At 45.7% G+C, this 26,831-nt stretch overlaps 1 protein-coding gene across 2 annotated transcripts in view; it reads left to right on the plus strand.

Annotated features, from left to right (window-relative positions):
• LOC120917508 (transmembrane protein 272-like) overlaps positions 1 to 26,831 on the plus strand; it is a 56,304-nt gene that overhangs the window by 11,367 nt on the left and 18,106 nt on the right. For both annotated transcript variants that reach the window (XM_040328846.1, XM_040328847.1), the window contains 2 exons: positions 10,472 to 10,531; positions 10,632 to 10,808. In XM_040328846.1, coding sequence (XP_040184780.1) covers positions 10,472 to 10,531; positions 10,632 to 10,808 — 237 coding nt within the window. The remainder of the gene's footprint in view (positions 1 to 10,471; positions 10,532 to 10,631; positions 10,809 to 26,831) is intronic.

The raw sequence follows: 26,831 nt of genomic DNA on the forward strand, positions 1-26,831 counted from the left end.
ATCATTTAAATTAGGCTCGCTCCCGCGCCGAGCGAACAGCGCATGCTCCGTCGGGAAACTTTCCCGACGTGCATTGCGGCAAATGACGTCGCAAGGACGTCATTTGCTTCTAAGTGAACGTGAATGGCGTCCAGCACCATTCACGAATCACTTACGTAAACGACGTGAAATTTAAATTTCACGAGCTGGAAGGGCGGCTATACTTTAGCATTGGCTGCTCCTACTATGAGTAGGAGCAGCCTTACGCTAAAGTCGCTGTACGGAAACTCCGTACCTTGCGTGCGCAGGGCCCGCGCAACTTTTGTGAATCGGTGGTAGTATGCAATTTGCATACTATACGCCGATCACAATGGCCGCGCCCCCTAGCGGCCAACGCAAGAATGCAGCCTGAGATATGAAGGCATAAGGAGGCTTATGTCTGTCATATCCTAGGCTGCAGTCCGCGTAGCGATGTTCCTGAATCAGGGGCATTCGCTATGCGGGAGCAAAACAGCTATTGCGCCGCGCAACCTATGGTTGCGCGGGCGCAATAGCTTCTTGAATCTGGGCCTATGACTTTAGAAAATATTTTTAAATTGGCATTTAAGAGTGCTATGGGCCAATAATTCCCACATTGTGGTCTTGGTCCTGCTTAGGGATGACCATATAATGAGCCCTCAAGGCATCGTCTGTTAACTTACAGTTATCTGAAATAGAATTGTAGGCACGTAAAAAATAGGGAGAGAGAACATCCTGAAAGGTTTTGAAATAAAGATTTAGCCCGTCTGGGCCCGGGGCCTTCTCTAATTTAGAAGAATCTATCGCTGTGACCAATTCTTTCTTTGTTATGGGAACATCCATTCCCTCAATTACCTCTGACGAGAGGGAAGGCATACCTGCGGATGACAAAAAAGCAGATATCAAGTCTGCCCGAGATGTACATTGCTGATTTTGAGTATTATGGAGATTATAAAGCTTGTGGTAAAAAAAATCAGTTCCTGGGCTATTGACTCTGAGCCTGACAACTTAGTGCCGGATTTAGACTTAATTTAAGTGATATGCGGTTTAATTTGTGACCCTTTTAGAGCCCTAGCTAGGAGAACCCCAGGTTTATTTCCGTACTCATAATGGTCTGCTTTTATCGGCACAATTTTTCTCTCACTTCTACATTTACAATTTGATTATACTGCTTACGTAAGGTGAGTAATTCTGTCTGTGTCTGGTAAAGCAAGTGTTTTTTTATGTATTGCCTCAAGTTTTCGAATTCTAAAAAGTAGCAAGATAATTTTCTCAGTTTCTTCATCCTCGCTCCATGTTTAAGAAATATTCCTCTTATAAAAAAATTGTGCGCCTCCCACAGTACTGTCGGGGACGTATTAGGTTGATCATTCTGACTGAAATATTCTTCTAGGCCCTGGAGTGCCCCATTTATAGTAATAGCGTCCTTTAACAGTGTACCATTAAGCCTCCAAGACCAGGTCCTTGCAGCCACTATGTTTAAATGTCCATATGGGCTGGTCCGTGATCGGCAAGCAAGATTGGCTCGATCGTAGTGGCTTGGACAAGAAAATGGATTTGTGTGTAGATATTCTCACTGACCTTTCATATTTGTTATACATATTTCAAACCAGAATGTAACGATCATAATATTCAGCAGATTTTAATCCAGCCTAAAGGCCATTTTGAAATAGTCAGATTTAAGGAATCTAAATCCCTGGTGCCCAACATGCAGTCCAGCAGCTCTCTATGTGAGGCTTGCCATGTCCTGGATTGGTCCACCCATTGGACACCTGGGGGAACTTTGCAGAGCCACAGCGGGGTGCTGAAATGCTCTGTTCATCTAAGCCAGGGGTGGGGAACCTTTTTTCTGCCAAGGGCCATTTGGATTTTTGTAACATCATTCGGGGGCCGTACAAAATGTCAGTTAAAGCGACGCAGTGCCGAATTGCAAAAAGGGGCAAGGTCCTTAACCTGCATAATGGTCCGGGGCTTAAGTGGTTAATTCGCATACAGTTCATACTCCAATTTTATGCACTTTCACAGTGAGGGTGCCACTTTGGGAACACATGAACAGAGGGCAGCACCAATGCAAGTCAGATGGCAAGCATGGCTCATTTAAAATAACTCAAAACCATATTTTACCTGTTTTTTTTTATAATACACAGTAGTGGTCATTAACCTTGCCTCAGCCAGCTTCTTCTGCCACCACCAGCTCTTGCCACCTTCTGCCACCATCACCTCCTGCCCCCACCAGCTCCTGCCACCTCCTGCCCCACCAGCTCCTGCCAACATCACCATCTCCAGCTCCTTCTGCCACCACCGTCACCTACTGACACCATCACCAGCTCCGGCCAGAAGCTCCTCCTGCCACCACCAGCTCCTGCCACCATCACCTCCTGCCCTCACCAGCTCCTGTCCTCCAAAACTCCTCCTGCCATCATCACCAGCTCCTTCTGTCACCACCAGCTCATGTCCCTACCAGCTCCTTCTGCCACCACCAGCTCTTGCCACCTTCACCTCCTGCCCCACCAGCTCCTGCCACCATCACCATCTCCAGCTCCTGCCACCATCACCAGCTCATTCTGCCACCATCACCAGCTCCGGCCAGAAGCTCCTCCTGCCACTATCACCTCCTGCCCTCACCAGCTCCTGTCCTCCATAGCTCCTCCTGCCACCATCACCAGCTCCTGCCACCACCAGCTCATGTCCCTACCAGATCCTCCTGCCACCACCAGCTCTTGCCACCTCCTGCCACCATTACCTCCTGCCCCCACCAGCTCCTGCCACCTCCTGCCCCACCAGCTCCTGCCACCTCCTGTCCCACCAGCTCCTGCCACCTCCTGCCCCACCAGCTCCTGCCACCTCCTGCCCCACCAGCTCCTGCCACCATCACCTGCCACAAGCTCCTCCTGCCACCATCACCAGCTCCTCCTGCCACCATCTCCAGCTCCTGCCACCATCACCAGCTCATTCTGCCACCATCACCAGCTCCTGCCAAAAGCTCCTCCTGCCACCAGCAGCTCCCTCCACCTCCTGCCACCACCAGCTCTTCCTGCCACCATCACCTCCTGCCCTCACCAGCTCCTGTCCTCCATAGCTCCTCCTGCCACCATCACCAGCTCCTGCCACCACCAGCTCATGTCCCTACCATCACCTCCTGCCCCCAACAGCTCCTGCCACCTCCTGCCCCACCAGCTTCTGCCACCTCCTGTCCCACCAGCTCCTGCCACCTCCTGCCCCACCAGCTCCTGCCACCTCCTGCCCCACCAGCTCCTGCCACCTCCTGCCCCACCAGCTCCTGCCACCATCACCTGCCACAAGCTCATCCTGCCACCATCACCAGCTCCTTCTGCCACCATCACCAGCTCCTGCCATCATCACCAGCTCCTTCTGCCACCACCGTCACCTACTGCCACCATCACCAGCTCCTGCCAAAAGCTCCTCCTGCCACCACCACCTCCTGCTACCAGCAGCTCCCTTCACCTCCTGCCACCACCAGCTCTTCCTGCCACCATCACCTCCTGCCCTCACCAGCTCCTGCCCTCACCAGCTCCTCCTGCCACTATAACCATATCCTTCTGCCACCACCGCCATCACCTCCTGAGTCCTGCCACCACTACCAGCTCCTTTATTACCTTGAGGCAAGGAAGTCTGAGAATGCAGGCTTGGCTTGCCATGAGCTGGTCTGGTCCGTTTCTGCTGTGGATGCCTGGGCAGCTGCTGGGCTGTCACAGGGCTGTCTGGAGTCCGGATAGACCACCGCCTGGAGCCGGCACCAAGAAGGCAAGACTGCTCCATCCATCCATTCCCTCTCGTGACTATTTTTAAAGTTTGGCGCGCCTGGCGGGATGCGTGATGACATCACTCGCATCGCCACCTCTGTCGTATCCGCGGCCGCCCCCTGGGCCTGGGGGGGGGGGGGGAAACAGGATCGGAGGCTCAGCTCGGGACTCGGGCAGCGCCGGGAAACTGCGCAGTTTAAAGCCGACGCGGTCATGGCTTTTTTTATGGGGAATCTTGTCCTATAACGGACATTAACGGAAACGGAACTTGCGGCTGCGGGAGGGGGCCGGATGGAATGATTTTGCGGGCCGCAAGCGGCCCGCGGGCCGCAGGTTCCCCACTCCTGATCTAAGCAATGAAGTAATGAGAGTACCTGCTTTTTTGGGGAGAGAAAGAACAGCATGAAATTGTGTGATCAGGCAAGTAACCACTGGCCACCAGTGCTGGAAGGTTTAAAATTCACTGCTACTGCACTTCCTCAGGAGCTAGTGTCAGAAGCTTTTCTCAGGCAATCTTTGCACACTAAGGCCCAGATTCACAGAGAGCAAGGCGCACATTACGCCGCCGTAGAGCAAACACTGTACGCTACGCCAACGCAGCGCAGAGAGGCAAGCATTGCATTCAGCAAGCCAGTGCTCCCAACGCTGCGCCAATGTGGGTTTCGAAGGCGCATGTCGGCGTAGGTGGAAGTGGGCGTGAACCCATGCAAATGAGGCGTGACCCCATGCAAATGCTGGGCCGAGCGCCAGACAGGTACGTATCACGAACTGCGCATGCGCCGTGACGTGGACGCAAGCACAGCACACCCATGCACCTGCTCACAACCACGCCGGCACAACTGCCTAAGCTACGCCGGATCACTGCGTACGCCGTGAACATAACGTACGCCCAGCCAGACACACGTTCAACGCAATTCAACGCACGTTCAAATGCAATTGCATTGCAACTAGAGATCCAAGATTACCAGATGCAACATCCAACAGGCGGTCTAAAGTTCTTCTTTTAAACCAACGCTTTGTTTTGCCAACATAATATTTATCACATTCACCTTTGTTAAGTTGTATTACAGTTATCAAAAAATCGAGACCTTGATAAGTTGATAAGTTGACCAGTATTGAGATATGGACATCTATGTCTTGTATTTGTAATGATCATGAATTACTTTTTTTAAAAGATGGAGCTCTTCGATATGTGAGGGCAAGATTAAATAAAATAACTTTAGAAATCAGAATATAGTTCTGAAATTAAGATCAGGTTACAAGATTTACATTTGTTGATGGGAAAAAGTTCCAACTGGTCATTTTACTTCCTCTTCAGACCTTGCATCACTCTGTTCTTTTTCAGGATGAAACTGTCACCAAAGGAAGTCAGTCGTTTTTTTGTGCTTTATTCAAATGCTTATCTTTGTGTGCTCAATGAGACTGAAATATCCTCCAAAAGATATGTCATTCCCATTGAAAGTAGGGGATTCTATGTATTGTGTTTGGGGGTCTCAACAAATTTGATGTAATTGTGGGATGAGGGAAAAACAGGAAGTCATAGACAATGTTCAAAGCCCATGTGCAGCACAACAAACACAATTCAAATGTCCCTCTACACAATTTCCTCCAATTTTTATGAATGCCATGAGGCTTTGTCTATATACACATGCCACACTCTTTTTTGACACAGGCACACAGATGACATTTTGTAGAATGGTGCAAATTATGTTTTGCATGGATTTTCAGACCCTCAACAACAATACACAGAATATAAAATGTACCCTTAATTTAAATAAGAACATATTCTTTCTGGATATTAATTATAAGGAAAGAGATGGCAATCTGTCCACTACGCAATATAAAAGTCCAACAGTTGGAAACAGGATCTGGTATGCAGAGAATGCACATGTGGAGGCAATTATATGCAATATTCTGGATAGACAGTATTAAAAATCACTAGAAATTGAACACGTTTTGAATATGCCAAAAGAGAGGCAGATTCACTTTGCAGCCATTTGAAACAAAGGATAAAAGATAAGCATTTGATTAAAGCAAAAGGGTTGTGGCTTCCCAAAATAACAGATTCATTCTTAAAAGGAGAAATAAACCATCCTATCCTTTACGGGCAAGGAAACTGCCATGTTGGCACCTTTTTGACTTGCAGTTGCCACGGTGCTGCACATTTGATCATTTATGACACCAGACATTTAATGACTTAACAATTCACTTGGGAGCACGAGCAACTTTGACAGTCAGCATTTATGGCATTTTTTGATTGTAACTGTTTTGGGCAACAGTTCTGGGTTTAGCTCTGCTTAAAAAAAAAAAAAAGAACGAGAGGAGGGAAGTGAAAATTGCCTAATTATAACTTTTTATTTCCAAATGGCTTTGGTTGTAGAAAGAAACAAAATTCTAAAATTACTCAATTTGACCCTGTCGTGATTTTTCAATAAGTTCCATCTGTAAAAGATTAAGTAAGCCGTATATGCTATAAATATATAATTTCATCAGATGTTCAAAATTAAGGGTGCACAGAGAAGCAGCAATTGTGTCTATATCAGATCACTAGTTCACTTGCCAACTACCCAATCAATAAATTATCAAGACTTCACTTTGTGGTAACTGTAACGTAGAGGGTGTAATATATCTTATCAAAAGTGAACGTGCTAGGTATTATTTCAGTAAAACAAAGTACTAGTTTTTGACCACATGCCAGATGTTGCATCTGGTAATCTTAGATCACCAGGGGCCAGTGGCGGTGCGTCCATAGTGGGCACAGGAGCGACGCCCCCTCTATCTCCTGCACCCATCAATCAATACATACATTCATGCATTGCACGATGCCGCCCACTAAGTATATATACTTCCAAATAGTTAACCATAGGGCACACAGCCACACGCCTCTCAGTCAATCAGGTTCACCGGGTCTGGTTACAGGTAACCAGATTGGCTGAAGCGACATCGAAGGTCGGGAGAAGACATCGAGGGAGTGTTGGGGTCTGGAGGAGGATGGCTGACCCGAGAATGGTAAATGCCGGGTGGGGGGGGGGGGGGCAAACTGGCGGTTTTTGTGGGGGCAAACTGGTGGCAATTGATGGCATGGCACAGTGGTGACAATTGATGGCATGGCACAGTGGTGACAATTGATGGCATGGCACAGTGGTGACAATTGATGGCATGGCACAGTGGCTGCGTTTGATGGCACAGTGGCAACAATTGATGGCATGGCACAGTGGTGACAATTGATGGCATGGCACAGTGGTGACAAATGATGGCATGGCACAGTGGTGACAATTGATGGCACAGTGGCGACAATTGATGGCACAGTGGCGACAATTGATGGCATTGCACAGTGGCGACAATTGATGGCATGGCACAGTGGCGACAATTAATGGCACAGTGGCGACAATTGGTGGCACAGTGGCTGCGTTTGATGGCACAGTGGAGACTATTGATGGGCACAGTGGCTGCATTTGATGGGCACAGTGAGGCTGCAATTGATGTTTTTTTGTTCGTTTGTTTACGCCCCCCCAAAAAATTTGAGCACCAGCCGCCACTGCCAGGGGCACACCATGTAATTTTTGGTCACAAAAAGATGCCTAAATGGCCTTTCTGTGCCCTTCATGTTCATTTTGACAATGTTATACTTCAACAACAAAGTAGATGGATTTTTTGACTAAAAGCCAATAATCACCCCAGGTTTAAATGGCACAATCAATTATGCATGTTTTTTCTTATTTTTATTTTTTACAAGAAATGGATTTAAAATACCGCTACTGTAAATAACCATCAGTAAACTTCACGGAGACCTGGAAAATAAATAGTAATTATTCCATCGTAATAATCAGTCCAAGAGTGTGGTTAGGTTTACAGAAGAGCGAGGAAGGGATGTTCAAATACTTGCTCTACATGTTACGCACTCTTATGCGCTTCTTCAGGGGCTTTAGAGTTGACTAACAAAAAATGGGAAAGAAAAACATAAATGAATAGAAAATACACATAAAAATAAATATGAATAAAAAAAAAATATTAATATACATAAACAATATGATATTAAATAATGACCCAGATGCCCATATCTGGTCAGGAATGGATCAGATCAACCAAAAAACGAGGGGAACGTATATATCATGATCCAATTAGTGTTAATAAGTGAAAGCTAGGTATCCCTAAAAGAGAAGGGTAAATGTACTTAAGGATCTGTTTGCATCATACAAAAGAAGGGGGGGGGAATGTTGAGTGTATAAAAAGACTGAGGGAAGGAGAGAATAGGGGGAGGAGGAAAGGGGGAAAAAAGCTGATAATGACCTAGAAAAATAGTAATAAGACCCTAGTGGAGGGATGTAACAAACTATGAAGGAACATACTGACAATCAAACCAAATAATATATTGATGAATGGGGCATGGAAGCGAAGTGACAGTGAATAGAACTTACTAATTAAAGTAAGATCTATGATGCAGTTTAAAAACAGCCGATTACGTATCTGGACAGGCAACAAACAAGCTTGCTAGGGGATACAGTGGGTAATGGTCTTGTCTCAAAGGACTACACAGAACTGAAAAATACCTAAAATGGAAAGCATAAAAGGGATGGTATAAATACCAGTACGGAGGCATCAACCAATATATATAATGGGTAAACCAGAGAGTTCTCTGGTAATAACACTCACCAATATTGTAGATGGTTCCTAAAACAATGGAGGGCCAGGGAAGGAAATTAATATAAATGTAGATAGGTGAGGAAATCAGTTCTCAGATAAGGACAATGAATAAATGAAGATTTTTTCAACCATTCAGCCCATTCCTGATAAAAGGGAGCCATAAAAGTGAGAATGCTGGTGTATCCTGGATTGGGGAGATAGGTAATATGCCTGAGAGAGAGTAGACAAAATATAATTCTATAAGAATAAACCTTGGAAAATCCACGACTGTATTCACCAAAGTTTAAGGTAGTTACATTTATAGGACGTGGCACTGTTTATTTTCTCTGTATCCACAGGACCACTCTGTGTTTTGATACAATTAATATTTTCAATATCCCTCCAGAGAGCATTCTGTTGTCTCCCCTAAATATTCCACTTCCGCGTGCCATTCCAGACCCCTATATCGATTGTCCAGCTCTATCTCCTGCTGGACCAGCCTGTCCAACTCAGTCACCCATTGCCCCTGGGGCCTCTCTCAGAGGAATTGGATCCGTAACTCCCATTGTTCACTGGCCTGCTGTTCTGGGGTTGGAAAGCACTTGCTCTGTTGCATACCAGGAGGACTCTAATCCAGTGTCTTACCCGAATCTGCTGCCTGGCCTCCAGGTATTTATCCACAGATACAAACCTGTTGTATGCTGAAAGGACGATCTGCAGTAGCCCCAGGAACTCTGATGTCAGAGCCATATCTCCGCTGGGGTGACTGAAGTCTGCTATCCCGATCTTGGAAATAAGGTGGAGTTTTGGGTGTCTTCACAGCCAGGAAGCACGATCCCGCTGCTGCCAACCCATTGTGACAAACCCAGGACTATGTCTGCCGTCAATGCTTCCTCTGTCCAGGACCAGCACTATTCAGGACTCTTTAGCCCACCCAGTCACCAGTCGCAACACAGTGTAGAGTAAAAACCAGCAGACTACTTTATTCAAGCACATGTTACACAGATATCCCACTTCAAAACACTTCCCCCCACCCTTAGAAAACAGGGCGGGTTAAACTGTCCAATGACAATGGACACACAGGTCCGGTGTGTTCAAACTTCACATCAGTAAACAGTCTTATCAGCAGGGGGTTGTTGGAGGAGTCTCCCTCCCTCTTTAATCACAGCAAACACACTTACACATCCCATAATAGTTGAGGCAGACAGACACAATAGAACAAAAGAATACAGTCACACCCCAAACAACCACAGCAAAGGGTCCACAACAGCATGAGACAACGCACAATATATATATATATATATACACACACACACAACATTGAGTCTGACTAGCACTGATCATAGTGAGGTTCTCATTCACCCTGTGCCCCTATTAGAGACACAGGGTGATTTACACATAAGGCCTCGTACACACGACCGAACATGTCTGCTGAAACTGGTCCGCGGACCAGTTTCCGTAGACATGTCCGACCGTGTGTAGGGCCTACCGGACCGGATTCCTGGCCGAGCGGACAGGTTTGCAGCGGACAAAAGTTTATTAGCATGTCCGCTGGAAGCCTGTCTGTCGGACATGTCCGATGGTCAGTACGACTCATCGGACATGTCCGCTGGCCCGAGAACCCGCGCATGGTGTCAAAGTGATTCGACGCATGCGTGGAAGCATTGAACTTCCGGGTTCGCGCACGTCGCCGCGCCATCGTCGCCGCCATGTCACCGCGTCGTCACCACATATTCTGTCCGCGGGGAATTTGGTCTGATGGTGTGGACCGTTTTCATCGGACATGTCGGGTCGTGTGTACTAGGCCTAAGAAGGGTTGGGGAAGCTGGGCACGGAGTTTCCAGAGCTCTCCAAGGTTAGCAGAGTTGCACAAACCCCACACCCAAAGTGACCCCGTTACAGTGTATATCTCACATTAAGCTGCTGCTTTATCCGGATTGTATTTTTTATTTTCCTTTTATTAGCACAGTTTGTTTCCCTTTAAATAAAAACAAACTCATGGTTAGAATAAGCTAACTTTTTTTTCCAGTTTATTAGCTTTGTGATATAATTGTCCACAATTAACATGTCATTTGATACAATTTCAGGTTTACAGATATGCACTTTGGTAATCTTCACACCACTCAACATAGCTATGATTGTCATAGGTAATTTAAATATATAATTTGTTTTTAATTACAAATAGAAACAATTGTATTGCTCGTTTTATAGACAGTGTGTGATTTATGTATTCTGTCTTGCCAACAGGGGCCGTATACATCGATAAATGCAGCATTGACCCCAATATCCCCATTTTCCTTATAGTGGCTGGGGCAGTTTATCTAGTTGGATTTGTGCTCATGCCATTGAAGTTTGTCTCTGAGAAGGCAATGCATACCGTGGGGAGAATTCTGGGTCTCTTTTCACTGTGTTGGTTCATTACAGGTATATGTATGAAAGATATGCTGTGTGATAAAGTAAAATATAAGTACATAAGTTGTACTTAACAGTCTTCCAAATCCCTTGAGCCCTTGCATAACTGCAATTTCTCCTTAAAGCCTAACTCCAGCTATTTTTTAATTTTGAAGCGAGAACGGGGAAGAACTAACATTTTTGTACCTTTCCTTGATGTCCATGACCCCACTCGAGGGATTTTTCTTCACTGTCTTTGTGACACCAGAAGACAAAAATGAGGGGTGAGTTTGTCACTGAAGCAGAATAGCACAGACAGTAATTAAAGTATTGCAAGAATTTCCCACCCTAACCATTTACTAAAAATGTGTCAGGTTGGATAGATCTCATCTCTTGACAATAAGGATTCCAACCTTTCTACACTCTTTCCAAAGCAAAATTAAATAATTTGTCTGGAGTTGAGCATTAAGCAAAAAGCAGATACTTTTTTTTTTGCATTTAAAATCGTTAAAACATTGCAATATTCTCCTGCAGATAACATTGATGTGTGTATATTCTCATTTTTTTTTTGCACATTTTATAGAAATGTATATAGCTTGTTTTAAAGTAATGATGCTACTAGAATAAAAAAATGTAAGCAGAGTTACGCTGTTAAAGAATATATTGAATGCACACTTTTCTGGGTGTCAGCTATTCTTTTTTTTCATTCAAATTTATGTTTATTTTCAATAAAAGTACATACATTTGTACTATAACAGCAGTATACAATTCAGTAATACACAGTAAATAATAAATCCAATGCATTGCTTTACATAGAAGATGGTCTTATCATAGAAACTGACTATCATATACAGCCATATCATATGCTATCACCATACGGTGAGAGTATAACAGATTGTAATAGTTAAAAAGAAAAGCTAGGTATAACCAATAATTTATAATTAAATAAATAAAAGGATATTTCCATATACTATATAATTCCTTAGGCTTATTGTTGTCACACAATAAAAAACCCCATGTGTGTACTGGGTCTGATTTCCCGGAACGAATAAAGGACAGGATTTCTGGATAACAAAGACCTCTCTGACACCCCCACTGGGAACAGTCTGTGTCCAAGAGGTTAAGCAATCCTTTCAATCCCCCTTCCCTCCCTCCAAAAATTATCACCAATACCCACCAGTATCTGTAAATATATATTTTCAAAACCCTTAACATACCTAATATCCCCAAAAATTTGGTGGAATCTTTTGATAACCCAAACATAGGCTAATACAAATGTTTATATATATCTTTTTTTTTTCTAAACATAACACTCTGAGAATGAGAAATAACAAGGATGTTATCCTCGTGTAAAAAACAAAATTATCAAATCAAATAACAATCAATGAAAAGAAGAGAAAAAAGAGAAGAAAAGAAAAAAAAAAAAAAAAAAAGAAGATCAGGGGAAAGTAAAAGGAAAAAGAGATGGCAGCCTGCCTGCCAACGAACAACATCGTCCTAAGGATATAAATATCACCACAGCCTTTATGGGATAAAAGATATTCCCATAAATTTCATCCACGGTTCCCATATTTCATGGAAAAGAGTAGACATATCCAACATGGAACAGACCCTCTTTTGTGTCAGCTATTCTAATATTCACCGTTTTTAAAAGTTACAGGAACCACTTTTCAGTATTTTCACATTTGTCATATAGTGTGTCCTCCCCTGGGCATTGTGGTTTCTCCAGTTGTCTACTAAATTACCAAGGTGTCTTGTAGTGACATTGAAGCCTTCAAGGGGAACCAGAAAATGCATCCCCCACTGGACAACCTGACAGTCCCAGAAGTGTTAGACAGCCTTCTGTATTGCCATAGCAAATTTTTATTTTTTGGTACTTATTATTGTCCAAATTTATACATTTTATTTTAAAGTGACCTGTCACCAAAGTGAGGGTTCAAACAAAAGATGTGCTTGTAAGAAGCTAGTAAATTCTTACCTTCTCTGCCCTCAATGCCACTAAGCCCCACTCCATCTATATATATAAAACTCAACGTGTGTGTGTATGTATGTATGTATGTATGTTCCAGCATCACGTCCAAACGGCTAAAGATATTAACATGAAACTTGGCACACATGTTACTTATATGTCAGCAACAAACATAGGATAGGTGGTTTAACCCTTACCCACCCCCATTTGCCATGGTCGGGGTTTTCCTTTAAAGTCCCATTCAACTCTATGGGAAATACATGTTACTTCATAACTTCCAAACGGCTGTAGATATTTCGATAACACTTGGTCACATGTTACTTATATGTCCACTTAAACTATAGGACAGTTAATTTATCCCTTAACTACCCCCATTTGTGAGGGTCAGGGTTTTTGTTTAAAGTCCCATGCAAATCAATGGGAAATGTATGTTCCCACATAACTTCTGTACGCCTGGAGATATTTCAATAATACCTGGTACACATATTACTTATATAGCCAAATAAAAATATATAACAGTTAAATTAACCCTTACCTACACCCTTATATAAAAGATGGGTATATTTATATTACTATGATTTTCCTCCCCAAAAGGTTAAGATAGGAAGACCGGGCAACGCCGGGTATTCAGCTAGTTGAAAATAAATCTTTGGCTGACGTTTCTTCAGAAACTGACAATTCCAGGAGTTTTTTTTCCAGGTCCCTGCATTATTCGAGGTCACAGTGGGCATTTCATTCTAGATGGTTGGTCGAGGGAAGTAACATCTACAGGATATAAGACACAGTGTATTATTTCCTCCTAGATAGGTTTTTCACTTTAACCACTTGCCGCCCGCCAATGACATATTGACGTCAGCAAAATGGTTGTAGAATCCTGACTGGATGTCATATGACGTCCTCAGGATTCTGAGCCGCTGCGCGCCCACTCGCGGCGATCGGTGTTGCAGGGTGTCAGTCTGGCCCCCCCGCAACACCGATCAAGGTAAAGAGTCTCTCACGGAGACTCTTTACCACGTGATCAGCCGTGTCCAATCACGGCTGATAACGATGTAAACAGGAAAAGCCGGTAATCAGCTTTTCCTCACTTGCGTCTGTCAGACGCGAGTAGAGGAGAGTCGATCGGCTGCTCCTGTGACAGGGGGGGGGGTTTGTGCTGATCGATTATCAGCACAGCCCCCCCGAGGATGCCCACTGGACCACCAGGGATGCCCACTGGACCACCAGGGATTAAAAAAATAAAAATAAAGGTATGCCACCCTAGACCACCAGGGATGAGGACACAAAAAATGGATGCCAATCAGTGCCGCAATGGATGCCAATCAGTGCCCACAATGGGCATCACTGATTGGCAGGCATTGTTTGGCACTGATTGGCATCCATTAGTAAAACACATACAATAGTTCCCATCTATGCCCATCCGTGTCGCCTATCAGTGCCCATCCGTGCCGCCTATCAGTGCCCATCCGTGCCGCCTATCCATGCCGCTTATCCGTGCCCATCCATGCCGCCTATCCGTGCCCAGCCGTGCCACCTATCCGTGCCGCCTATCTAAGCCCATCCATGCCGCCTATCCATGCCGCCCATCAGTGCTGCATATTAGTGCCCATCAATGCCACCACATCAGTGCCACCTCATCGGTGTCCATCAGTGCCGCCTTATCAGTGCCCGTCAGTGCAGTACCACCAGTGCCCATTAGTGAAGGAGAAAACGTACTTATTTACAATGTTTTATAATAGAAACCAAAAAAAAAACGTTTTTTTTCTAAATTTTCGATCATTTTTTTTTTTTTTTTTGCAGAAAATAAATATCCCAGAGGTGATCAAATACCACCAAAAGAAAGCTCTATTTGTGGGTACAAAATTATAAAAATTTAGTTTGGGTACAGTGTAGCATGACCGCGCAATTGTCATTCAAAGTGCAACAGCGCTGAAAGCTAAAAATTGGTCTGGGCGGGAAGGTGTATAAGTGCCTTGTATGGAAGTGGTTAAATCTTCCTTTTTCACTGATCTGTGACTGAGTTTAAGACATTACAGAGGCTTTTTGCCCAGAAAATGCTGGGGTTTTTATTTAAACGTATTCATAGTATTAAAACGAGACTGATCGGTCTGTCCCATCCTGGATTTCAAGGCGCTCAATGCTTTTGTCTGTATGCCATAATTTAAATGAAATTCAGTGGTGATCTCTGCAACAAAGATTTTCTGACCTTGGTAGATATATGAGATGTTCATTTACACATCCTTGTTTTTCCCATATTATACCAACATTTTCTATGCTTTGCAATAAGTAATCAGTTTATGGCATTTCCCCTTTGAGTTGAACACAGGTCCCACAGTGTATACCAAAAATCTAGTTTCTGACAGAGCTCTGAACCAAGGTACCATTGGAACCTTGATAGCTTAAAGGGGTTGTAAAAGTTTTTTTTTTTTTTTCTAAATAGGTTCCTTTAGGCTAGTGCATTGTTCGTTCACTAACCTTTTCCTTCCATTTCCCTTCTAAATGTTTTTTGATTTCTTTGTTTGAATTTCTCACTTCCTGTTTCTCCTCAGTAAGCTGTTCTGGTTGACTAACCCCCATGGATGATGGAGGCAAGCTTACTGAGGAGAAATTCAGACAAAGAAAAAAAACATTTAGAAGGGAAATCAAAGGAAAAGGTAAGTGAACCAACAATTCACTAGCTTAAAGGAACCTATTTAGAAAATAAAAAACAAACCTTTACAATCCCTTTTAAAGGGTTTCTGTAGTGCAGCAGTCCCCCAGAGCCCCCCTTTTACTTACTTGAACCCGATTGTTCCAGTGACTGGGACAAGCACAGCAGCACCAGCCGCTATCTCGGGTATTCTTTGAAATGATTGATAGCATCAGGACCCGTATTAGTGCCCCCATGGAAAGTGTCTCTCTGTGGGGGCACTCGAGAAGAGGAGGAGCCAAGAGCACTGCTGAGGGACCTTTACAACCCCTTTAATAATCAAGGCGACATTGGCTCAGGGCCTGCAACACATCCTGGATACCAAGTTAGCAAGGACTTTTTGACCATGAAAAAAACAAAGGCTAATGCCGCGTACACACGATCACTTTTTGTGATGAAAAACAAAAATGTAATTTATTATCATGAAAAAAAATGAAAATTTTCCAACTTCATCATTAAAAATGATGTTGCCCGCACACCATCGTTTTTGAAAAATGATGAACAAAGTGACGGCACTCTAAAGGGGAAGTTCTATTCGCCTTGAGGCTGCTTTTAGCTGGTTACTTGTTAGTAAAAGACGATTCGTGCTTTTTTGTCTGTTACAGCGTGATGAATGTGCTTACTCCATTATGAATGGTAGTTTTTCCTCCCGTCTCATAACTTGCTTCTGGGCATGTGCGGGTTTAAAACGTTGTTTTTGCCCACACACGATAATTTTTTATGTCACAAAAAATTACATTTTAAAAAATGACTTAAAAAATTGAAGCATGTTCGAAATTTTTTTTGGTCGTTTTTCAGAAGACAAAAAATGATGTTTAGCCCACACACGGTCATTTTAAATGACGTTTTTAAAAATGTCATTTTTTTTCATCACAAAAAGTGATCCTGTGTATGGGGCATTAGGCTGCAGATCTAAAACATTCAGACACAATGGTGGTCCTGGGATTAATGTGTGATACTCCGAAGGTGGCCACCTTTGTTTCCACACAAGAATTTTACATACTGTCCACATAGGACAGCTCCCCTTTCTCCTTCCATAGGGAAATTTGTCTCCTGTCACATGTGAATATAATGAGGTTTGAGGACCCCCCCCCCCCAAACTGAAAGTGATACTAAACCTTTGTTATTTTTATTTAAAAACAAACAAACATACCAATCTGTCCAATGTAGAGAACAACCGTAGCTGGAACCACTGTACTCATGCACATCGCTGAATCGGATCAGGCTAAGGTAAGAAAAAAAAAAGGGGGGGGGGGGGGTCTGGGGTGGAGCTGCAGCACAGAAGGTTTTTCACCTTCATGCAAAGAATGCATGAAGGTGAAAAACCTTAAAGTGGATGTAAACCCTCCATACATCCAGTGAAGTGAACACCCTCAGATGATACACTAAAGCCTCGTACACACGATCAGTCCATCCGATGAGAACGGTCTGATGGACCGTTGTCATAGGTTAACCGATGAAGCTGACTGATGGTCCGTCGTGCCTACACACCATCGGTTAAAAAAACGATCGTGTCAGAACGCGGTGACGTAAAACACAACAACGCGCTGAAAAAAACGAAGTTCAATGCTTCCAAGCATGCGTTGACTTGATTCTGACCATGCATAGATTTTTAACCAATGGTTGTGCCTACTAAGGCCTCGTACACACTATAGGTTAACCAGAGGACAACGGTCTGATGGACCCTTTTTATCCGTCCAAACCAATCGTGTGTGGGCCCCATAGGTTATTTAACCATAGGTTAAAAAAAAGCCAACTTGTTTAACACAGAGTGTGATGTCCGGGCATACAGCCAATATAGCTGAAATTGCTGATTGGAGGAAAGGCACATACCGCCTCTGGACATAGGCAGACTCTCAGAGATGTTTTGTAACAGGGCCAGCTCCCTGCTAATCTACAGTATTTATAGCAACCTCCCCGGAAAGAAATTTTAGGCTGCTTTTATCTGATGTGTTTTTTTGGAGTAATCTGGCTGATAACAGAGGAACGTGTCAGGAGAGAGCATCCCCCTTCGTTCGTATGATGATGATGATGATATGCTGGTGCCGGATGCTGACGATAGAGATTTCCGGTGGGCCAGATGGTTCCCGGAGTCTGTATGGTCGTTCAGAGGCCGCGCGCAATGTTATGACGTCATGCCCAGGCTCTGCATTTGAAAAACATTTTTTTTTATTTCAGGCTTCCCAGCCTAGAGGAGATCTGGGGACTTATTGACCTTAGATAGCACTGTAAAGAGGACCTGTCATATTTCTATTACAAGAGATGTTTCCTTGTAATAGGAATAAAAGTGATCAAAAAATAAAAAATACATGTAAAAAGAAAGTATCAAACTAGTAAAATGTAAGTAAAATTAACAATAAATTAAAAAAAAAATGTATTTATTTGTATGGGCCAAGAAAAGACCCCGGCTCGCGCACAAATTGCTCACCCTCCACAAACTACACAGGGGCTTGCACAACCGGATGTACGTGCATATTACCAGGCAGTACATCTAGGGAGACATATTGATTGGTGCTGACATCGGGAGACCAAGCTCTGGACTCAACCAGAGCAGGCTCAGAGTGCGGTCCCCCTGAGTGGTGCTCCATGGTGCTATTCAGCGCTGTCAGCCGAACTCAAACGCCACCCACTGATCAGAGCCTCTTTGAGAGTCTGCTCTCGACTCCTCTCTCGGTCATCTCAGTCTACACCGAACTCCCCTCTGTGTCCCATACTGGGAAATCCTCAGTTTGCACCGGGCATGCAGGATGCGGTCTTTCGGGGTCTGAGTGAGTCGGGCCTGCACCAAACCTCTCATTTTAGTTTTGGTGGACGTTGGAAAACTATCACGGAGCTCACTGACCCCTCAGGCACGTTCCGTCTGGACTTCCTAAGAGCGCTTCAACTGAGTAATTTTCTTCACTCTAGGCCGCCCCCGGTGGACAGTAGCCTACCACTCACCCCGCTAGAAGACCTTTGTATCGCAACAGGAATACAGGCCCACACGCTCTCCCTGACTTACGATCTTCTGAACACACCTCCTACTGACTTTGTGCCCCCGGGACTTCTAAAATGGGAAAGGGAGTTGGACTGTTGGTTCAACGCCACCAAGAGACAACACATACTCCGATATACACACAAGTCCTCCATATGCGCCAAAATTCAGGAGACCAACTACAAGCTATTATCGCGGTGGTATAGGACCCCAACGCTTTTACACAAGCTCTTTCGGACGAAGTCTGATCTTTGTTGGCGCTGCCTGGAAGACAAGGGAACCCTGGTTCACATCTTCTGGTCATGTCCTAGACTAGCACACTTCTGGCGAGTGGTCAGGGAAACGACACAGAAATTCACAGACCACACCATTCCTGATGACCCAGCATTCTTCTTACTCAATACGTCCACAATTCCTGATAGGGTTCACAAAAAGTCTGTGATTCGCCACCTACTGGATGCTGCTAAAGCGTGCTTCCCACTTCATTGGAAGTCCCCTCTACCACCGACTGTTGCCCAGTGGCTCAAAAAGGTGGAAGACATTAAACCTATGGAAGATCTCATCCTAACAGCGCAAAATAGACAGGAGACATTCTCCAAAACCTGGCAACTGTAGAACATTTTCATATTCTTGGATAAGGGCCAGGCACTGCAGAGCAGCTTGTGGGTACATGCACTCCCATCCCTCTTGTCCCACCCCCTTCCCCGTCTTCTCCCTTCTTTCCATTTCTAGACTATGTCTCTCCCCCCTTTTATATTTTTCTGGCTCCCAAGCTGGGGAGACATATAGAAAAATGAAAAGGACATGACGGAACCCACGGGGCTGCACTATCACACCTCACCATGCTGATGGCACAAACACGATCTCTCCAAGAGGGGAGAACATCCTTTGTTCCTGACCACACTACAGGGCAGTAGACCAAGACCAGATATAGGATACACCGGAGGCGAAGTGGAAATACATTATGTTGTATATTGTTTTTGCATACATGGCTGTATTCCTACGCTGACTGTACTGTCCCTGATGTCATAGCAGGGTATATAGAGTTATGTTTGTGTCTATATGCCAGTTTTTTGTTTGTTTTTTTATACCTTTTTTTTTGCCGTTGCGGCCCATGTGGGTCTCTTTCCTAACATAAATAAACAATGAAAAAAGCAAACAATTCCATAAAGCAAACCAGATACCACATGCATTAACCCACAACTCTTTGCAGACCAGAAGGTGGCCAACTGCAGGTCAAGTGCACCTGTCAGTAAATGACTGACCTCAAAATAGTCTTGAATTGATGTCAAACTAATGTCATCATCAACACTAGGTTATAGTCTGTTGACTTAGGCCAGGGGTGCCCATCCTTTTGAAGGCCGAGGGCCACTTAAGCGACTTAGTAACCAGTCGCGGGCCACAGTGAGCGGAGTGGGCAGATGACAGGTCTGTGTCCAGTCTGCATATGAAAAGCAGACACAGACACAGCCAATCTACTCTATGGGCCCTCCGATCCAATCAGATAGGAGGGGCAGATCCACTTCTGATTTTTTTTTTAGCAGATCGAATTGGAGGTAGGCAGGTGTAAATGGACAAAAGTCTGTTTACATCTGCCGCTCCATAGAGGTAAATGGAGGGTCCAATTGGGTTGGACCGATCATGTGAAAGGGACATAAGGCTGCTTTTACACTGATGGTCTATGATCTATTGCGGCGCAGTGTACCTGTGGTTTTCCCGCCGATTAGCTGCACTTTGCTATAGATGTCTATTATATCCTGCAGGTGTGGTGCACTTTCTGAAAAGCCACTTGCTTCCTCTACCACCGGCTTCATTTACAACACCGATGCTCTCAGCTGGCAAGTCGGCAACCTGAAATCTGGGCTTGCCAACCAGCCATCCCAGAGCAGGAGGTCGCGGGCCACATCAGAGGGCTCCACGGGCCACATGTGGCCCCCGGGCCACTGGTTGGGCACCCCTGACTTAGGCCCATTTTATATTATAATATAGAGACCACAGTCTGACTATTCCATCCCTGATTATTTCTGTTAATATAATATATGATTTTTATATGTCAAGTTTGAACAGTGCCTTACAAAATAAAGGGAGACTGTACGGTTACAGTACAAGGGTTAAGGTGTTCATTTTGGCAGTCTTAGGACTAAATAAGCATTTTAGTTTTAGTCCCATTTTAGTCTTCTGCAAGTGTTTTAGTTTTAGTCATAGTCTTTGACTAAAATGCCATTTTCGTTACATTTTAGTCATTGTATTTTAGTCTATGAAAATCTCCAGTGCATTTTAGTCAAGTAAAATCAAAGGGGTTTAGTTAAATTGTAATATATTTTTTAAGCATTTCTCAAAAACTTTCAAACAAATTTTTTACTAAAAATCTAATATCATGTTGTTATTATTTATGGTATTAAGGTTTGAACAAACTCAGATACAGATTTAGCCGGGCGGTCTAAGGAGGCCTGTGATGCTGCACAGTGCTCTGGACAGTGGTTTGAGGAGGCCAGTAATGCTGCACAGTGCTCTGGACGGTGGTCTGTGGAGGCCTGTAATGCTGCATAGTGCAGAATGGTGGTCTCAGGTCTGATGGCCTGTAATGCACAGTGCCCGGGATGCCACTGGTCAGAGGAGGCCTTTGTAATGCACACACAGTGCTGAATGGTGGTCTGAGGAGAAGCCTCCAGCCTGCTGTAATTGAAATGTACTACACACTCACAGTCTGCTCTGCTCTGTACTCTGCTTTGGACGTGGGTGCCTGGCTGGCGGTCATCTCATGAATCGAGACCTGGGAGTGGGACAGTCTCTCCTGGACTCGGGAGGCCTGGCTGTCTGTTATGCACAGTGCTGCTCTGGTCTCTGGCAGTTGCGGGCACAGCCGATTGCTTCCATGCTGGGAGCGGAAGCAGGCAAAGCTTCTGTGAAAACCGAAATGTTAGTCCATGAGGATAAACGTCCCTCCTTGTCATTTTCATCCCATTTAATTTGTTAACAAATATGGATTTGATTTTCGTCATAGTATTAGTCAGTGGACGGAAATGTGCTATACTTTTCATTTTCGTCACTGTAAAAATGACTGCAAGGATCAGTGGGCCCCAACCTTAAAAGGGTAAATCAAGTGATATAAAAGTTAAAAACTGTGAAGGATGATTTTATGGAGAATGTAAAAGACGTTTTTAGGTGAAACAGGCTTTCTTGAAGTGATAGAACACAGAAGACAGCCAATTGGGGTAGGGATTTCCAGAGGATGGAAGAGGCTCTGGAGAAGTCCTGGAGGTCAACATGGAGGGGGTTAGAAGAAAGCAGAAAGTCTTGAGAGGAGTGATGGGTACAGTTTGGGTGATATTTTTAGATAAGATTGGTGATGTACCTGAGGGCAGAGTTGTGGATAATTTTATATGTTTGTGTTAGTAATTAGAAATTTATTAGAAGAGCAGAAGCCAGACCAGAGAATTGGCAGAGAGAGGTGGTAGACACTGAAAGGTTGGTAAGGTGAATAAGTCTGCAAGCAGCATTCAATATAGGCTGAATGAGGGATAGTCTAGATGTAAACGTAAGCCAACAAGGAGGGAGTTGCAGTAATAGAGATTGTTACCTAGCAGGAAGCTCAGTACCATGAGGGACATTGAAGAAATTCAAAGATCTTAGTACCAGGTATGTGTATGTGTGTTTATGGCAGGGGTAAAGCCAGGAAAACATATTACCATTTTTTATACCATTGGGGTATAAACGTGGATGCAAATATATATAATATATATATTGTGACAGGAAGTCAGGTAAATCTGGGGGAGATACATTTCTGCCTTCTTTAGAAAATTCACCAATTACTATCGGGTGTCGGCTGCAGAAGTAGCCAGAAAGGTTTAAGGACGTTGGATAGCTTCAGCTGTTCAGAATGAGGAAATTAACGCCTCTATAAATTGTCCAGAGGATTACTACTCAATGCTGCATCCTGAGGCTTGTTGAGTTAAGGAGAGCAGTGAGCTAAGGAAGACTTCTGAAGGTGAAGTGGTAGTTGATATCTTTGCTGTGTGATAAGAAAATCAAAAAGACTATTGTTTTCTGCTGGAAGACCAGCAGTGTCTGCCCAGCAGTAGGCTGTTTTGTGAAGGTAGACGGCCGCCCAAGTGGCCAGGGTTTATTTTATGCTGTTTTGATGCTTGCACTTGTTTCCAGCAATATGGAAGAATAAACCATAACCCTTGTTTTTCAACCACCCACGGCTGCCTCACTGTATAATTCAGTGTGTAGTGAACCCACTCAGGAGGTCACACACCCCTCTACCGAGCTAACCCCTTACACATGGTGGAGTGCCGCGGGCAGTTAAAGTAAACCCAAAATGGAGGAGATACTGAAGCAGCTGGCTATAGCAAATGCAAATCAACAGCAGACAAATGCAGGTTTGCAGCGGAGCCTTGCAGCGCAACAACAAGCTGACCAAGAGAGCATTGCAGCTCAACAACAAGCTCACCAAGAGAGCATTGCATGCTTGGAACAGAGACACCAGCAGCAAATGGAGGCCATCGTGAAACAGCTTCAGAGACAGCAGGCCGAGGTTGGGAGTCAGGCCAGTAACATACCGACTTTTCGGGTAAGCCACTTATTACCAAAGAACAACTAGAGGTATTATCGGAACCACTGCTAGTGGTTGGCGAGAGCGGCCTGGAAGACCCATCCCACAAGAGAGGACCAGAAGGATGATTTGTTACCGTTGCCGGGAAGAGGGACATGTAGCAGCGGTTTGCCCAGCGGTTGATGAACCCATGCAGTGTGACTTTCTGACAGAGACGACAGTCCCTTTTTGCAACCACATGCACTGCAGTAAAGGGGAATGAGAAACCTTTATGTAGAATGTGCTTAGATGGTAAAGATGTTGTGGTATTGTTGGATTCAGGTAGCCTGGTCACCTTAGTGAAAAGTGATCTAGTGGTGGGAAAAACCTTACATCCTAGGAAAATGGCTGTAGTTTGTGTACATGGGGACACTCGAGAATATCCGGTGACTATGGTTTCCTTTGAAACCTCCCTCGGTAACTTATGTCAACAAGTGGGTCTAGTTCCCCAACTGCCACATGACTCCATTGTGGGAAGGGATTTCCCAAAGTTCTGGAAACTCTGGGATTGCCCAGATTCCCCAGTAAGTGGTTCTTCTGAGCCTGAACCATCTACTCCAGAATCCTCTAACTGTGAGGATTCTCCTGAGTTTCCGTTGTCAGTCTTAGCAGGTGAAACACCAGTCCCTAGGGAGGAGCCGGCTACCTCAGAAGAGGAACAGCGGCCGATAGGGTTTGATGACCTCGAGGTGCACAGAGAGGGTATGCTGCTGCATACCTCGATGATGTGGTCATCCACAGTGAGGATTGGGACTCACACTTACCAAAAGTTCAGGCTGTGTTGGATTCCATCTGGGAAGCCGGGTTTACAGCCAATCCAAAAAAAATTTACCCTTGGGTTAGAAGAGTGTCATGGTCTTACCTCTCTGCAGGCTTCTCATCACTGACATGTGCTGGCAGCCATCTTGCTTCATGGGGTTCTTGTAACCTGCCCCACACTGCGGCTCCTCCTTCCCACTGGGAGGAGCTGGCTTCCCAGCATATATATATATGACGGCAGCTGCAGCAGTTCCTCGCTTGGGCCTTTTGTCTGTTACTCCTTCTGTGATCGTGCTGCCTGCTCCTGGTCACCGACCCAGCTACGGACGTCCCTTCTGGTTCCTGATTCCTGGCTTCGTTTCACCCCGTCTCTGGCTACAGACTCCGGCTTGGCTGACTCCCATCCCTGGCTATCGACCCTGGCACCATTGGACGACTCTTCTGGCTGTTTCGATCATCAATGTGGACTTTGACCTTGCTGTTTGGTTTCCAATAAAGTCTTCTTATTCATTTATCTGTTTTGTACGTCTGATTCATGCTTCCATGACATTAGGCCCAAGCCATGAATCCTGACGGTACAGGGCCATCCTCACTACCCATGCTGGTTGCCAGACTTGATCAGCAGGACCGCCTGCTGGGTCAGTTCGCTCAGGCGTTGCAAACCCTGCTTGCACACACTGCTCATCTCGCTCCTGCTGCTGATAGGCAGATTGTCGCTCCGGTTACCGCTCCTACTGCCGCTCCGGTTGTTGCGCCAGAGTCTACCCCGGCACCCGTTGTTGCGCCTGTGGTGTCTCGGGGTATGACTGGTTCTGCCCCCCTCCCACAGCGCTTTGGGGGTGAGCCAACTCAGTGCCGAGGCTTCCTTAACCAAGTGGGCATTTATTTCGAATTGCTGCCACATGCTTTCCCCACTGAGAGATCGAAGGTGGGCTTCCTGATCTCGCTGCTCTCGGACAAGGCCTTGGCCTGGGCAAGTCCTTTATGGGAGAACAACAATCCGGTGGTTGCCGAGTTTTCCGGTTTTGTTGCTTCTCTTCGGAGGGCTTTCGATGTGCCGGCTTGCTCTGCCTCTGCTGCGAAGCTCCTCATGTCCATCAGACAGGGTTCACGATCGGTAGCCGAATACGCCATTGAGTTTCATACCCTGGCAGCAGAGGTGGGCTGGAATAATGAGGCTCTGCTGGCTGCCTTCTCCCATGGTCTCTCGGACACCTTGAAAGATGAGATTGCGGCTAAAGACCTACCCGTGGAGCTCGAGGCTCTCATTTCTTTCCTGATATTGATTGACACCAAACTCAGGGAGGGACCTTCCTTTAAGGAGAGCCTGCGGAGGCCTCTCAACAGATTGGCGCCTACGTTTGCGGTCCCACCCGTGCCTCCCTCTCCTCCCACGCCTCCTGGGGTTGACGTGTCTGGGGGTGAGCCCATGCAGCTGGGGTTTGCTCGCCTGTCTGAGGGGGAGAGGGCACTTCGGAGACGTGAGGGTCGTTGCATGTACTGCGGTCTCAGTGGGCATTTTCGGTTGTCATGTCCAAACCGTCCGGGAAACGCTCGCACCTGAGATCCTGTCGGGGACAGATCTTGGGTGTTTCTTCGTCCCCGGTTTTCCGTGCTGAGAAACCATTGCTCACCGTTGTCCTCTCCTGGGCCGGGGGCTCGGTGGCGGCCCAGGCGTTGGTGGATTTGTGTGCTGGTGGCCTTTTCATCGACAGTAGATTTGCTGCCGCAAACTCCATTCCTCTGCAGGCTCGAGCTTCTCCGCTGGTTCTTGAGGCGATTGACGGCAGACCCCTTCAGCCGCCGCAGGTGACTCATGAGACCCTTCCTGTGGAGATAGCCATTGGGGCCGTTCACAGGGAATCGGTCTGCCTTCAAGTAATTTCGTCTCCTCACTACTCGGTGGTCTTGGGGTACCCCTGGCTCCAGAGGCATAATCCGACTTTCGACTAGAGATCGGCCGAGATCCTCTCGTGGTCCCCACAGTGTGGGGCTAGTTGCATCCATGGGCCTGTCAAGGTGTTGTGCGCCTCCTCGGACTCCGTGTTGCCCTCTGAATACAGGGAGTACCTAGATGTATTCGATAAGGTGCGCGCTGGTGCCCTGCCTCCGCACCGCCCTTACGATTTGTGCCATAGATTTACAACCTGGTGCCATTCCTCCTCGTGGCAGGGTATATCCACTCTCGGTTGCTGAGAATGAAGCCATGGAGGAGTACGTGAGAGAGGCGCTTTCCCGGGGGCACATTCGCAAATCCTCCTCTCCAGCGGGGGCTGGATTTTTCTTTGTAAAGAAGAAGGGTGGAGAATTGAGGCCTTGCATCAACTACAGGGGCCTAAATAGCATTACGATCAAGAATGCATACCCGATTGCGTTGATTTCCGAGTTGTTCGACCGTCTCAAGGGGGCAACGGTCTTTACCAAACTCGACCTGAGGGCTGCATATAACCTTGTAAGAATCAAGGAGGGTGATGAGTGGAAGACCGCGTTCAACACCAGGACCGGTCATTACGAATCCCTGGTTATGCCCTTTGGGTTGTGCAATGCGCCCGCAGTCTTTCAGGAATTTATCAATGATGTTTTTCGTGACCTCTTGCAGCAGTGTGTAGTGGTCTATTTGGACGATATCTTGGTATACTCTGAATCCATGGAGGTCCACATCCTGGACGTCAAGCGAGTGTTGCAACGGTCGCGAGAGAACAAGCTTTTCTGTAAGCTCGAGAAATGCGAATTTCACCGGTCCCAGGTAACCTTCTTAGGTTACATCATTTCCACGGAGGGGTTCTCCATGGACCCTGAGAAGGTTTCGGCAGTCCTACAGTGGCCACAGCCCACTGGTCTTCATTCCCTGCAGCGCTTTTTGGGCTTCGCCAATTATTATCGGAAGTTCATCAGGGACTTCTCCATGCTGGCCAAGCCTCTCACGGATCTGACCAGGAAGGGCAGTAATTCCCATGATTGGCCGGCCGAGGCCATCCTGGCTTTTGAGGCTCTAAAATCAGCCTTTGCCTCGGCTCCTATACTGTCTCATCCCAATCCTGGGTTGCCCTTCGTCCTTGAGGATGCGTCTG

This window comes from Rana temporaria, chromosome 11 (genome assembly GCF_905171775.1).
Source record: "Rana temporaria chromosome 11, aRanTem1.1, whole genome shotgun sequence".
In the NCBI taxonomy this organism is placed as follows: Eukaryota; Metazoa; Chordata; class Amphibia; order Anura; family Ranidae; genus Rana; species Rana temporaria.